Source organism: Colias philodice, chromosome 26 (genome assembly GCF_061535455.1).
Source record: "Colias philodice isolate Cphi_HAF_F1 chromosome 26, ilColPhil1 Martin Lab GWU primary, whole genome shotgun sequence".
Classification (NCBI taxonomy): domain Eukaryota; kingdom Metazoa; phylum Arthropoda; class Insecta; order Lepidoptera; family Pieridae; genus Colias; species Colias philodice.
Window position 1 is genome coordinate 7,866,724 of NC_143111.1, and position 14,378 is coordinate 7,881,101.

Below are 14,378 nucleotides of genomic sequence, written 5' to 3' on the forward strand. Positions count from 1 at the left end.
GTCCGATTTGAAAAATGTTTTCGGTGTTAGATAGCCCATTTATCGAGGTAGGCTATAGGCTATATATCATTACGCTAAGACCAACAGGAGCAGAGCAATGCGAGTCAAACCGCGAAGCGCTACTAGTCCTACATATAAACGAAAAAATTGTGAGTACGGATGGACGCTCACGAAAATTGTGTTTTTTTTTCGATTGACCACTAATTTGCATGCAAATACGAAAACAATTCGGTTGGTTATAGACAAGCTTTTCTTAGGAAATGGATTACCAGATTAATCTATAGGTTGCGAATTTTGGCATAGGAATGATTATTAATCGAGCGTAAGTCTATTATGAATGGACTTTCAACTGTACATTGTACAGTGTCGAAAACACCATTTGGCTCTAACTATATTGAAAAAGAAACAAAACTATTCCTCGAACTTTAAGCTATTAATTGACACTTTGTCTTATCTGTAAGGTATTCTTTTAATGGTGACTATTAAAAACTTGATAACAACATTTTCTAGCATTTGTTATAACAATTTAACGATTTCTTTATCGGTTTTTTTTTAACTAAAACAAGATAAAAAGTAAAACAACTAAAACCCAACTACGACAAAAAACGACGCTGAAAAAGTATAAAACAAAAGTTAAATTGATGAACTAATAAAGAAGCTATGAACGAAAAGATGTGAATTATATGCAATCAGCCCATGAATACAGGTAAAGTCACAAGCAAATGCTAGTAATATATATATATTCAAAATGTGCAAGTAAAAAGCTTTCAAATGATACCAAACACGGCATATTTATCTTAACTTTATTTTTTTACTCTGTATGTTTTGTCCGCTAGAGGGCGCCACATTAGATTTTGTGAAACCCCATATAGCCTATAACCAGCGGACAATTAAGACGCTTCTAATGATATGTCATTTGTCGAATTCTGATAAGTAGTTTAGAAGTTACGAGGGAACAGATGAACATACATACATACATACATACATACATACATACATACATACATACATACATACATACATACATACATAGCCTGTCAAAATCATAACCCTCCTTTTGCTTTGCCGTAGTCGGGTAATGAAACATTATTCTTTGGCGATAAAATGAAGTGAAAGAATGTGAGAGTATAAGTTTAATATCTAAGGGCGTATTCAGAAAGAAAGCTTGAAACTTGTAAGCGCTTATCGGCGCTTGTCATGTTCATATATTTTCCTGTCAGTGCTGTCAACCCGCGCAGGAAAATATATGAACATGACAAGCGCCGATAAGCGCTTATAAGTTTCAAGCTTTCTTTCTGAATACGCCCTAAGTATAAGTGTAGATAATAACCTTACATATAATTAATTTGTATAGTTTTAATTTTAAAGAGTTTTATCAAAACTCAAAATCCCTAAGGCGCGGGACATATACAAGCGGCGCGGCGCGCATCGGGCGCACCGCGGGCGCGCATCGGGCGCGCTGTTGGCGTCCGAAAATGATATTTATATAGAGTGGTTAAATGCATTTTCTTCATGCATAATTTAGTAAAATTATGTTTTTTGTGCTAAAAGAGATTTGAAAGTAACGATTTTGTTTTGATAATTCCTTGTAAGTAAATAGCGAGGATAACCCCACGATTGCAAATATATCTTTGTTGGAAATGTTGGAATTTACTTGGAAAGTTTATAGTACTTTTAAAGTAATTTTAAAGTAGTACTGGTGTAATGATGGAAGAAAAGAAGGTTAAAATAACACAAAATTTATATTGTACTAGCGGTCCGCCCCGGCTTCGCCCGTGGTACATATTTCGCAATAAAAGGTAGCCTATGTTCTTTCTCAGGGTCTAAAGATTATCTGTGCCAAATTTCATCAAAATCGGTCCAGTACCTAGTTTATGCGTGAAAACCATACATACATACATACATACATACATACATACATACATACATACAAACCTTTCCTCTTTATAATATTAGTATAGATAAAATATGGTTTTCAAACACAGGTTTACATTTAAACCATATAAATCTTATCATTAAAATCTCAGTTCAAAAGTATTTACAGTACTGATCATTCCACAATATTATTACAATTACAAATAAATAAAAAACACAATCAAAATCAGGATTATCTTTATTTCTGACATTGTAAATACATGGGAACTTTCATTATGCTCTTCTTCATTTTCACTTTCCCTACTGCCATCACCTGTGTAAATCATTTCATCGATTAATTCAATTCACCTTTAAAAACAAAACGAAGAAGGGTATGTAATAGCAGCTCTATATAATTCCACACAGAGAGAACACATTTTTGACTGACAGGCTACCGTCTCCTATAGACCGGGAGATACTGACACAAAATTTCGAGTCATTTGTAACAGGATGGCGGTTCTACAGGGGTCTTAGTACGCAATGACAAAAAGAAAAACGATGGTGTGAACGCTGGTACCGTCGGCTTAGTCGCGTGGGCGTTAGTCGAACTCGTCGGAAAAATAGCGAAGTCAAACGATTTGTAACACAAAAAATTTAGAATTTACCGATAGCCCATAAAAAAGAAGTAGGCGGTAGTGTCATGCCATACTTTTCCGGTGTGACTTACAGCCCGCCATACCGACGCGAATGTGTTGATTTAAAAAAAACAATTCAACCATTTGTACCAGGCTAACTTTTGCACAGGTAACCATCGTCGTGCAGCTATTTACGAAAATCGCCATGCCATACTTTTCGGACGATTCCAAATGGTCGCCATACCGCCGAAAATCTGCAAATTTTTTTTTTGTAAAAATTGTAACAGACAAATGACTCGAAATTTTGTGTCAGTATCTCCCGGTCTACTACCACCCGATTTGTTTTTGATTGTGTATGACCGTGAATTGACCTCTATTTGGATGCGATGGGGGAAGCGCGCCTGCGGTACGCCTGCGGTACGCCCGCGGCGCAACCGTGGCGTGCCGCCTCGTCGCCTTTCCAAAATTCTTTCATACAAAATGTATAAGAAGGACGTGGTGCAAAACAGATTCAAGAGGTGCGCTTATGGCACGCCCGCGCCCGCGCCGCTTGTGTTTGACCCGCGCCTAATCATTTTTATGCCTGCCAAATTTCAAGCAAATCACGCAAGCACAAATAAAATATACATTGTTTGCGTGACAAAGCAAAAATTACATGCATACAAATTCCAATCTTACATAGAATCGATAATATTGACATAAACTTCTCAACAAATATATGCTTAATAAAATTTTGCGAACAATACTATTTAATCAACTTAAATACTACGACGCCAACCTATACATTCTTTGCTTAATTATCATAAAAAACAAATATAATACTTAACAAATAATCTACAAGCAATCATATAAATTCTTTAAAGAAAATACATTGGTTTTACGAATGCAAGTATATTTGTTACTCTTTCACACAAAAACAGCTTATGCGGTTTATATGAAATGTGGTACAGAGGTAGATTAAATTATAGTGGGGATAAGCACATAGGCTACTTTTATCTGGATACCACGAGAGTAAAGCAGGGTTACTTTGAAGAAATTGCTTGTAAATAACAAAGCCGCCTTCTCCACCAAATGCACTGTTTTATGTAAAATTTGTATATTTTCTATGCAATAAGGATTAATAACAGAAGCAGCACAAAGGTGAGCTGTATCAAAGCGTGCATAATAAACCGACACGTGCCGCCTGTCGCTGCCATATCTAAGCCACTACAGTCTCCAATACAATATGTATTACGTAACCACGACGATGTCGTATGCATGGATTGACTAATTACCGTCTATGTCAATGTTACTATGTAATCGTTATCTATTAGCGCGTTATATCGTTAAATACCAATTCAGATAGAAGATTTGCTTGTATTGGGAGATAAACGTTCTCTATATAAATTGCAGTCTTTTAAAGAACTTCTGCAAATTACGACTCCTTCAAGTTCGTTCTCAAGATGAAATGTTACCAATATTCCACATGCTATGCAATAATCTAGCCTTATGCTAAAATTCCATCGATATAAGATGACATAAATAGTACATTCTCCAAGCTTAAGCGTAGAGTGACGGGTACCTACTACCTACTAGGGAAGCGCGTACCATCTTAGACCACATCTTATCTTTCCATCAGTCAAGATTGTCAAGCGCATCCCTATCATAAAAAAAAAAACATTTTATACGTGTGCAATATTGAAATTGGAGAAATTGCATTGGTAGGAAACAAGTGACTTGCAATACGTACAATTTAATTACCCACTTCTTGGCAGATTAATGAAAAGTCAACGTAACATAGGTTAGATAAATATAGACCGACTTCCTATAAAACACATACTAGAATTGACATTATATCCTTAGTTTTAGTATATACGGTAAAAGTACCTATAGAAATCTTATAATAATGAAACCAGGAATAATAAATAACTTAAAGTGAATTCAATAAGATTAAAATTCAAAATTAAAATGATTGCATGTTGTATTTTTGTAACACCTCGGTTTTTATTTTTTATCAAAAACCCACGCAATAAAAACGATAACAAAATAAGGAAACTATTTTTAAAGCAAAACAAATTTTTAAAGCAATCGCTAGTCATAACAATAGACTTAGGTATTTTATAAGTGCCGTGAACAAGACTTTTTGAGACCGAAATAAAAGTTAATTAGTACAAACACTATTAATGCTTAAGTTTTTATATCGCTGGATGTAATATTTATTATAAAAATATGAAATTAAATGTTTCTAGAATTCAATTATTTGATGAAACTTGACATGCTGGATGGATCTGATTTGAGTGTTGACTATAAAATTGAAACGAATATATTAAAATTGTCACGACTGCGGTTGGAACTATTGTCGAAATAATTATGTAATCGAAACATATTGTTCTATTGACCTTATTCCCTCCTTAAATTAGGTACTTTTATATTCTAAATAAATAAAGTTTAAATAAATTAAAAAGCCAATTTTACACCATTTCCTAACAATAGACTCAAATCATCTTTTAAAATACCATCAACATCGATAAAGAACTCGAAAGAAAATAGACAAACCTTTAAAAGATATAAACGATAGACCTATTTCAAGGTCTCAGCATTTTTCATACATGCATCTTTCACCAAATTTTAATGCGCAAAGATAAGAACGCACGCGGCAAATCTTCCAATTACTTCTGAAGAACAATTCCATATTCCTACGTGTTGTAGACTTTAATAGCATGCCAAAACAACTCACAATTCGTACAATGCACATACTCAAGTCCTTGACGAGGTCCCTATATGTACCGTACAGTTAGTTACCTTGAGAACGAGTCTCGATTATCTTATAATTCCTGCCTTCCGACATCCGGGTACGATGCTCTGAGCTGAACTAAACTTATGTTATAATTGCTAATGCGTGTTTCTAATTTGTGCTGTTAACCCTTCGATTGCATATATGCAGTGCTTCCTATAGGAAGTCTGAGTAATATTCTGCTCTATCCTTCGTTAACGGTATGAATGAACGCGTAATTACGATTTTTAATTCAATAATTTAGATAACCATTATATTAGATATTAATACTGAATAAAGGAATAAATTTTTCTTATCTGCATCGTAATTAGCCTATGGCTAATTGTTCAATTATTACTCTCCCGTGCCTTCGGTACCCAAATAGTTTTTAATATTTCAGTTCGATTTGTCATGAAGATACAGAATACCATTTTTCCTCTATCTTTTACCCGAGATACAGAATCTTACACGTCAAATGACCATAAACAGTAGGTAAACACTATTAAAATACTTTCCTACTACTCCGTTGTGATAGGACATAAACATTAAACAGCCTTTAACCTCGTAGTCCGGGATACATCGCCCATTTTTGCAAGTGATTACTATCAAGCTAATTTTTCGTGAGTAGCTTTATTTTGATGAGATGCCCAATAATTTCATGTACAAAACTCTCGATTGTGGTAGCTACCAGAGGAAACAAGGATAAAATATTTTGATTTGATGGTTCTCAAATATTAATTACTAACTGAATGTTTTTTTTTGTTCAATCTCAAGATAATTATCTAAATTATTCGAAAAAATATTTGTCCTACAAAATCTATGGTTTGATCAAAGAGTCCCCCTTTTCAATGTGTATCGATAACGAAGTCATCATAAATGATTACTAACCAGCTGATTTTTTTATTTTCACTTATTTAATACTTATATAATTCAACAGACATATTGTCCTACAAATTGCGTAATAAATATTTGAGAACCGTCAAATCAAAAATTTTTATCCTTGTTACCTCTGTAAGCTACCACAATCGAGAGTTTCGTACATGAAATTATTGGGCATCTCATCAAAATAAAGCTACTCACGAAAAATTAGCTTGATAGTAATCACTTGCAAAAATGGGCGATGTATCCCGGACTATCGTAGGCAAACACCATAAACATACTTTCTAACTAATCTTTTTTATATGACCTAAACACCCTTCTTACATCTTAACTTTAACTTGCTCTAGCAGATACTATTCTGTGTCCAAGGTCAACCAGATGCTGTTATTCATCACCCACCTGTCAGCCGGTATCATCTCGGGCGCGTCGTCTTCCATGGACTCGTCGCCGACCTCTACCTCCACTTGCACCGGCGGTGGCGTGCTCATCTCAGTTCACCTGGCTCCCGACCGACTACTGCAAGGAAATGTACTTTATAAATACATTATGATACTGTTTATTCTTATTTTATAAAGGCGAAAGATTGTGAGGGCGTTAGGGTGTATGAATGTTTGTTACTCTTTCACGAAAAGAATATTGGACAGGGTGGATTCTTCCACACATTACAATGATCATAACAAATCATCTATAGAAATACTTGATATTGCTCGCGGTTTCGTCTCCGGGGGAAACTGCACGGCACAACTAGTATATGTACTATATTTAATATGTATATCACTACATAGTATAAAACAAAGTCGCTTTCCCTGTCCCTATGTCCCTATGTCCCTATGTCCCTTTGTACGCTTAAATCTTTGAAACTACGCAACGGATTTTGATGCGGTTTTTTTTTAATAGATAGAGTGTTTCAAGAGAAAGGTTTATATGTATAATAACATCCATTAAATAGTGGAGAAGTACTGTTAATTTTAAGGTTTCTAATGTGATGGCGTAAAAAATTACATTATTTCCGCTTACATTGCAAACGCAGGCTGAACCCTACGAGTTTTATCAAAATAATGTACTAAGTATTATACACATTGAAAAGGTCTACAGAAAAGTCCGCGATGGTATATGTCTATCTCTTATGGATAACCCACAATAACTTTTTTTTGTCATTTACTTTTTACGACAAATAATGGCTAATTTTCGATGCTATTTTAACCAATACAGCATTAATCCTTAACCAATTAAATACCTTGAATACATTGTTCATTTAATATAGATCTATATTGCCCTTTACACCGTATGATTTAAGTGAATATTTTCGAAGATATTACAGATTTAAAAATTGCGGGACGCAGCGTTTTCGGCGGTACCGGCCCGCGGGCTATCTATTTTATACCCGTGCGAAGCCGGAGCGGGCTGCTATGTTTTTATATACAACGTTCACAGTTTTTCTGTAGTGTATTTAGTATCAGCATTGCACCCGTGCGAAGCCGGGGTGGGTCGCTAGTTAGGTATATATGCTATTATTCCCTAAAACAATTTTGATTAAACTAAGAATAGAGAGATTAGAGTTTGACCACGTTTGATGACGGACAGTTTTTGCAGACCGTAAACTAAACTTAACAAGAGATCGAATCCAGAACCCCAGGTTCCCCGCGATCTTGAGCAGTCAGCAAACTATCAGTAACATCTAAAAGTGCGGTGGCTGTACTATGACGCTTTCTAAAGCCTGACTGACGTGACGGTAAAATATTATTTTCTTCCAAATATGAGATCGTCTGCATGTACACTATACGTTCCAAAACCTTAGATAAACATGGCAAAATGTTGATTGGTCAGTGGTCTTAGATCTTTCACATTCACTGGTCCATGGTTTTTAGGTAATGGTCTTACTATAGCCCTTTTCCATAATTCTGGAAAGGTGTGTGATTCAATTGATTTATTTATTATAGAAGTACAGAGGCTATTAGGCATAGTTAGAGCTACCATATCCAAGTTAATACCATCAATACCTGTCGCATTTGAATGTGATGTCAAATTTAGAGTCTCCATATCTACAATCACTGAACTTCTGAATAATGTCAATGCCAATATCATTATTGCCGGGAGCATTTAGAAATGACACATTTATAAGATTTGGATTATTTAAATGTGGTGGGATCACTATTTCTGGTTTCTTATTTATGTTGAGCGACTTTTTGAGATTTTTCCAGAGTATACGTGGATTAGTAAACTGGTCATTAACTTTTTTATTAAAAAATGCACGTTTCTCGTTAAATAAAGCTGTATTAGTATTTTTTTTAGTTGTTTATAATTATAATAGTCCTTATGTGTGTCACTGTTAGTAGTTCGATAGTTGTCATAAGCTTCATTCCTCAATTTCATCATTTCCTTTATCGTATAGGTAATCCAAGGATGTGAAACAGAACTTTTAGAAAATATTCTTTTATATGGCGTATGACTATCATCAGCAGTATCAAAATATCTGTAAACACATTCACTGTCACATTTACATTAGGTAGGCACGAAATACTATTCCAATCTATATTCATTAAATCATTATTAAAATGTTCAATATCAATGTCCTTTAACGATATGTATATTTTCCAGCAAGGTTTGATTTTTACTACTTTATTCATAGGTAGATTAAATGAGAGAAATGCGTGACTACTGAGTTCAGGTATGTGCTTTATATCTACGTTATTTATGTCCATATTATGTACTACTTATACCAATCTAATAATGAATGACTGTGATCAGTAAAGTGTGTTGGCCCACCTACATGTTGTTTGAGATTGCAGTAATTGAGGAATTCATATAGCTTAGCAGACTGTTGATTGGTTTGAAGCAGATTTATATTAGGATCTTGGAAAAGAACATATGGAATCGGTAAGTGCGTCGAAGAAAGTATCAATATTTAACCACGGCGGCCTATACGCTGTGCCAATTAGAATTTTGAATCTTCCGATGTTTAGACTTACCCAGAGCTGCTCAACATTCGCGTGCAGCGGATGTTTCAATTTTTGTAGATGCGTTCCCTTCCTAAAATAAACGCCCACGCCACCACCCCGGGTACGTATGCTCTGTGGACGAGGGATATTCCAAAAATGATATCCGATTAACTTAGGTGCCAGGCCTTCCTCGTGTAAACGAATCCATGTTTCATTTATAAATAAAAGATCTAGATTGGATCTATGCACAACGGGTACTAGTTCAACTGCTTTATTTGCCAGTGAGCCAGGATTAAGTAGACCAATTTTAACATGTTTCTTGACCATCATAATGCAATGACAGATAACATAATACCACACAATAACATTATTCTATGCTTCTAACGACCCTCATGTGAATATGTGATTAGATAGCAATGATATGTATTAAATGTAGAAAGTGTGTCAATTGTCAGTATAAAATTTAGCTTTTAAATAATTTTTAAAAAAGGTAATAAAATTTAAAAATGAATTCATATAAAGTAAAATAATGTATTGGTAATATAATAATAGAACACAATATTGTAAAAAAATGTTGTGTGGTTTTATGAAACCACGGTAAAAGTGAAACTGTTCGAACGGTTCCGAACACTGCTTTGTGTAGCGCATGTCGCGTGACGGTCGGCTGCCGAGTAGGCATACCTACTCGGCAGCCGCGATACACGCGACATGCGCTACACAGACCAAAAAGTTTGAGACGATGTAATAAAAGTTTCACTTTAAAAATAATTAATATATATTTCCTGTTTTAAAAGACAAACAGTACAATGTACAATCATTACACACATAAAAATACTTTAGATATTTTGACTTTCGACATTAGCAAAACAAATAGTAGAAGATCCGAACATAGGTCGACCTTCACCGGCGTGATAATAGAAAGAGACCAATTTTATAATAAATGTAGTCGATTAAAAAATCTATTAAAGATGGGTTTGCTGAAAAAATCCTGGACAGGATATTTTTAGTTAATTATTATTAAACGCCGGTGAAGGTCGACCTATATTCGGATCTTAGACCAAAAATTAAACTTCCAACATGTTGTCGATCAGGACTGTCCAGCGTTGTCGTGCCTGTCCTTGAGCTATTATTGGAGAACGGAATGCAAAAGCATCACCGGCACCGGGTCTTCTTTCACCGACCAAGTTGATTGTGCCCATGAAGAAGTCTTGCGACTTAAGCCTTACTGGTGTCCAGAACGCGCTCAAATCTCCCTGCGGTAGGTTTTCGTCAGCCCACTGATTCTGAAATAATCGATCAGGATTTCGGAGGCCTTCTGCAGAGTTGCTAACCAGAATTCTCTGGTGTCCAGAGGCTTCGTAGTCAATCAAGGCGCCTTCGCGCAGCATCTTGATCTCCTTTCGGGCGACGAACGATATGAAGTTCTTCACTTGATGGACGTCGTGCTCAAATGCTTCAATATCGTATCCGGCAGGCCAAAACTCGTTTGGGTTCAAGAGTAATGGAAAACCTGGGTTTACTGGTAGCTGGCCATCTTGACGGCATCTCACTCCTGCTCGAACGGAATGATTCCAGTTTGCGAACGGAAGAGGGTTCAAGTCGTAAAATGCCTGCCTGACTGCTTGTGGGGTGGCAGGATTAGCCATTGCTGTTACTGTGTGCTCCAGGTTTGAGAATAATATTCCAAGGATCTGATCTGTTGGGCACTTAACGTAGTACTCTGCACCTTCGTACTCAAAATTTCCAACTCCAGCAAGTAAATTTGCGAGCGGAGAGAAAGTCAAAGCCATTGACTTAATTACATTGCGATGTTCGATGTCCAATCGGGGGCAGTAAAACAAGCCAGCATCTATTTCGGGTGTATTAATCTGTGTGGCCTTTCCACATAATAAACGATACTCGAACTGAGCGAGTGACACACGGTAAAAAACATACGGTGAACATTCCGGTATGCGATCAGGTCTACGGCCGTAGAACTCGTAAACCTTCTTATACATCCACTGAGTGTAGAAACCCACAGCCCGTGTAGTAACGGGGACTACTGGGGCGGTCTTCTGTATGGAGAAGTCAACTTGCTTTTCGGCTGTTAAGGAATCACCGAAGCCAAAGTATAATGCTTTATTAATTTTATTATCTTCTATATCTTTCAAAGCTTGTTGTGACTTGGGGTGATTCTCACGAAAAGTATCCTGCCGCGCGGCATCACGCTTTCGCTGACTCGGTGGACGAGAACGACGTTGGTTCTGGGCCTGCTGGGAGGGCCTCTCATCTTCGGGTTCACGCCAGTTCCGATTGGTTTGATTGGTTTGGAGGGGAGGAGGACGATTTTGGCGATCGTTTCTTCGTTGGTAACTCATTTTGATGGTGGGTTTTCCTGGAATCCAGAAAATAGTTTTAATAAAGACTGGATGAAAGTTGATACAGAGAAGCTGAGAGCAATCGTCGAGATGCCTGAGCCCAAGGACAGGAAAGGTCTAGAAAGGTTTTTAGGAACGACTAATTTTGTATCCAAATTTATTCCAAATTATTCTGAGCATATCTTTCCGTTAACCAGATTGTTAAAAAAATATGTATCGTGGTGTTGGGAAGACGGTCATAAAAAAAGTTTCAACGATTTAAAAAAAATAATTAGCTCGGCTCCCGTGTCCCATCCTTAGCTGTTTAATAAGTGTCAACTTATTTTGAGAAATAGGTATATTATTAACAACCATTTTAAGTTGATTCAAAATTGCTGTGCATATGTTTTCATCATATAAACCCGGAAGAGGCGCGCGTGACAATGTATCGGGAATGTACATATATTTTCCTGGTTTATACGTAACTACTAAATCGTAACCCTGTATTTTTAACATCATACGTTGTAAGCGTGCTGGGATTGAATTAAGTGATTTTTTAAAAATACTTTCGAGAGGCTTATGGTCGGTTTCAAATAAAATGTGTTTTTTACCGTAAATGTATTGATGAAACTTCTCACAAGCCAAAACGATAGCTAACATTTCTTTCTCGATTTGAGCATATCTAGTTTGAGTATCGGTGAGCGTGCGCGACGCGTAGGTACTCCACTCCACGGGGCGGCCGCGCTGCAGCAGCACGGCGCCCAGCGCCACGCTGCTCGCATCCACCGACACCACTACGTCGCTGCCTACGTCAAACAATGCCAACACGGGAGCCGCGCTAATTATTTTTTTTAAATCGGTCATCCCAACACCACGATAAATCTTTTTTGCACGCCTCATAAGCGAAGCGTTGAGGTGGGTACTACTGTCACTTCGCGTAAAACATCTGATTTTTCAAACTTATTTTAAGAATCTGGTTAACGGAAAGATATGCTCAGAATAATCTTCTTCTTATATATAAAAATGAATCGCAAAATGTGTTGGTAAGCGCATAACTCGAGAACGGCTGAACCGATTTCGATAATTCTTTTTTTATTATATTCCTTGAAGTACGAGGATGGTTCTAATGTAGAGAAAACGTAAATATGTACCACGGGCGAAGCCGGGGCGGACCGCTAGTTTGGAATAAATTTGTATAAAAATTAGTCGTTCCTAAAAACCTTTTTAGACCTTTCCTTCTCTGTATCAACTTTCATCCCGTCTTTATTAAAAATGTAACCCAAATATTTGACCTCATTTACGCAAATTCGACACTTATCTTTATTAAATTTTAAATTAATTTCTCTAGCTCTCTTACATAATGCATTCAACCTTATATCATGTTCTTGCTTAGTAGATCCCCAGCAGATTATATCATCAATAAATGAATCGATACCGTCGAGACCTTCAAATAATTGTTTTATTATTGCATGAAAAATTTCAGGGGCGCAATTCAAGCCAAAAGGCAATCTTAAATATTGATACCGTCCAAACGGTGTAAATGTACACAAATCAGCACTTTCACTATCTAATTTTATTGACCAAAATCCAGAATTCGCGTCGAGAACTGAAAAGAATTTCGCGCCATTCATTTTAGAAGCTAATTCGTTTATGGTTGGCAATTGAAGGTGTGATCGTTTTATTGCTTTGTTAAGAGGCCGCGGGTCTAAACATACACGTAGATTACCGTTTTTCTTTAGCCACAACAACTAACGCATTAACCCACGGAGTGGGATGTGACACTTTCCTTATCACGCCTAATTATAACATTCTATCTAACTCCCCCTGTAACTTATCACGCAAACCTAAAGGCACCTTACGTGGCGCACAAAATATAACCGGTGCTATGCTATTGTCAACAACAATATGATATTCACCCGGTAAACATCCCAATCCGCTAAATAAATCTTCATTTCCCGATATATTTAAAGAATGAATTCTTTTAATTAATCCTAACATTATGGTACGGGAGCTATAGTAACGTTTTAAAAAAAGTCATTTTAGTATAGTTGGGTTTTTGATATACTGTTTCTCTTGCTAGTTCGGTTAGAGTCCTAGTCCGGGATACATCGCCCATTTTTGCAAGTGATTACTATCAAGCTAATTTTTCGTGAGTAGCTTTATTTTGATGAGATGCCCAATAATTTCATGTACGAAACTCTCGATTGTGGTAGCTTACAGAGGTAACAAGGATAAAAATTTTTGATTTGACGGTTCCCAAATATTTATTACGCAATTTGTAGGACAATATGTCTGTTGAATTATATAAGTATTAAATAAGTGAAAATAAAAAAATCAGCTGGTTACTAATCATTTATGATGACTTCGTTATCGATACACATTGGAAAGGGGGACTCTTTGATCAAACCATAGATTTTGTAGGACAAATATTTTTTCGAATAATTTAGATAATTATCTTGAGATTGAACAAAAAAAAACATTCAGTTAGTAATTAATATTTGAGAACCATCAAATCAAAATATTTTATCCTTGTTTCCTCTGGTAGCTACCACAATCGAGAGTTTCGTACATGAAATTATTGGGCATCTCATCAAAATAAAGCTACTCACGAAAAATTAGCTTGATAGTAATCACTTGCAAAAATGGGCGATGTATCCCGGACTATCCGGGCTGTCTGGCTGGCGGTAGTGGTTGCGTTTATTAGTGCGCACAGGAAAATATCCGTAATTTAAAATCATTTATTAACGCGTAATTTTTAATATTTTGCCTTTAGATAGATCCATCAGACATAATTTTTTATTGCAAGACGTTTTTTTCGTTGTTAAATAGGTGCCATACGCAATTTTCTATTTCAAAATAATTAAAATGTCATCGAAATAAGTGAAATTACTTGATGGTTGATAATGTTGATGGAAATAGGAAGAGAAACAGTATATCAAAGAACCAACTATACTAAAATTCTCTCTTGTCAACGTTGCCAGCT

General features: G+C 36.2%; 2 protein-coding genes across 6 annotated transcripts in view; one reads left to right on the top strand and one right to left on the bottom strand.

The window, feature by feature from the left end:
* Nucleotides 1–14,378, top strand: part of LOC149477027 (putative Ras-related protein Rab-33) — an 85,948-nt gene that overhangs the window by 41,233 nt on the left and 30,337 nt on the right. The gene's annotated exons all lie outside the window — the stretch shown is intronic.
* The window catches only part of Ubr1 (Ubr1 ubiquitin ligase), a 53,483-nt gene that overhangs the window by 28,329 nt on the left and 10,776 nt on the right, over nucleotides 1–14,378 (bottom strand). For 4 of the 5 annotated variants that reach the window (XM_089711373.1, XM_089711370.1, XM_089711375.1 and 1 more), the window contains exon 2: nucleotides 6,520–6,636. In XM_089711373.1, coding sequence (XP_089567499.1) covers nucleotides 6,520–6,608 — 89 coding nt within the window. In that variant the 5' untranslated portion in view covers nucleotides 6,609–6,636. The remainder of the gene's footprint in view (nucleotides 1–6,519; nucleotides 6,637–14,378) is intronic. The other variant, XM_089711372.1, reaches the window with a different exon arrangement.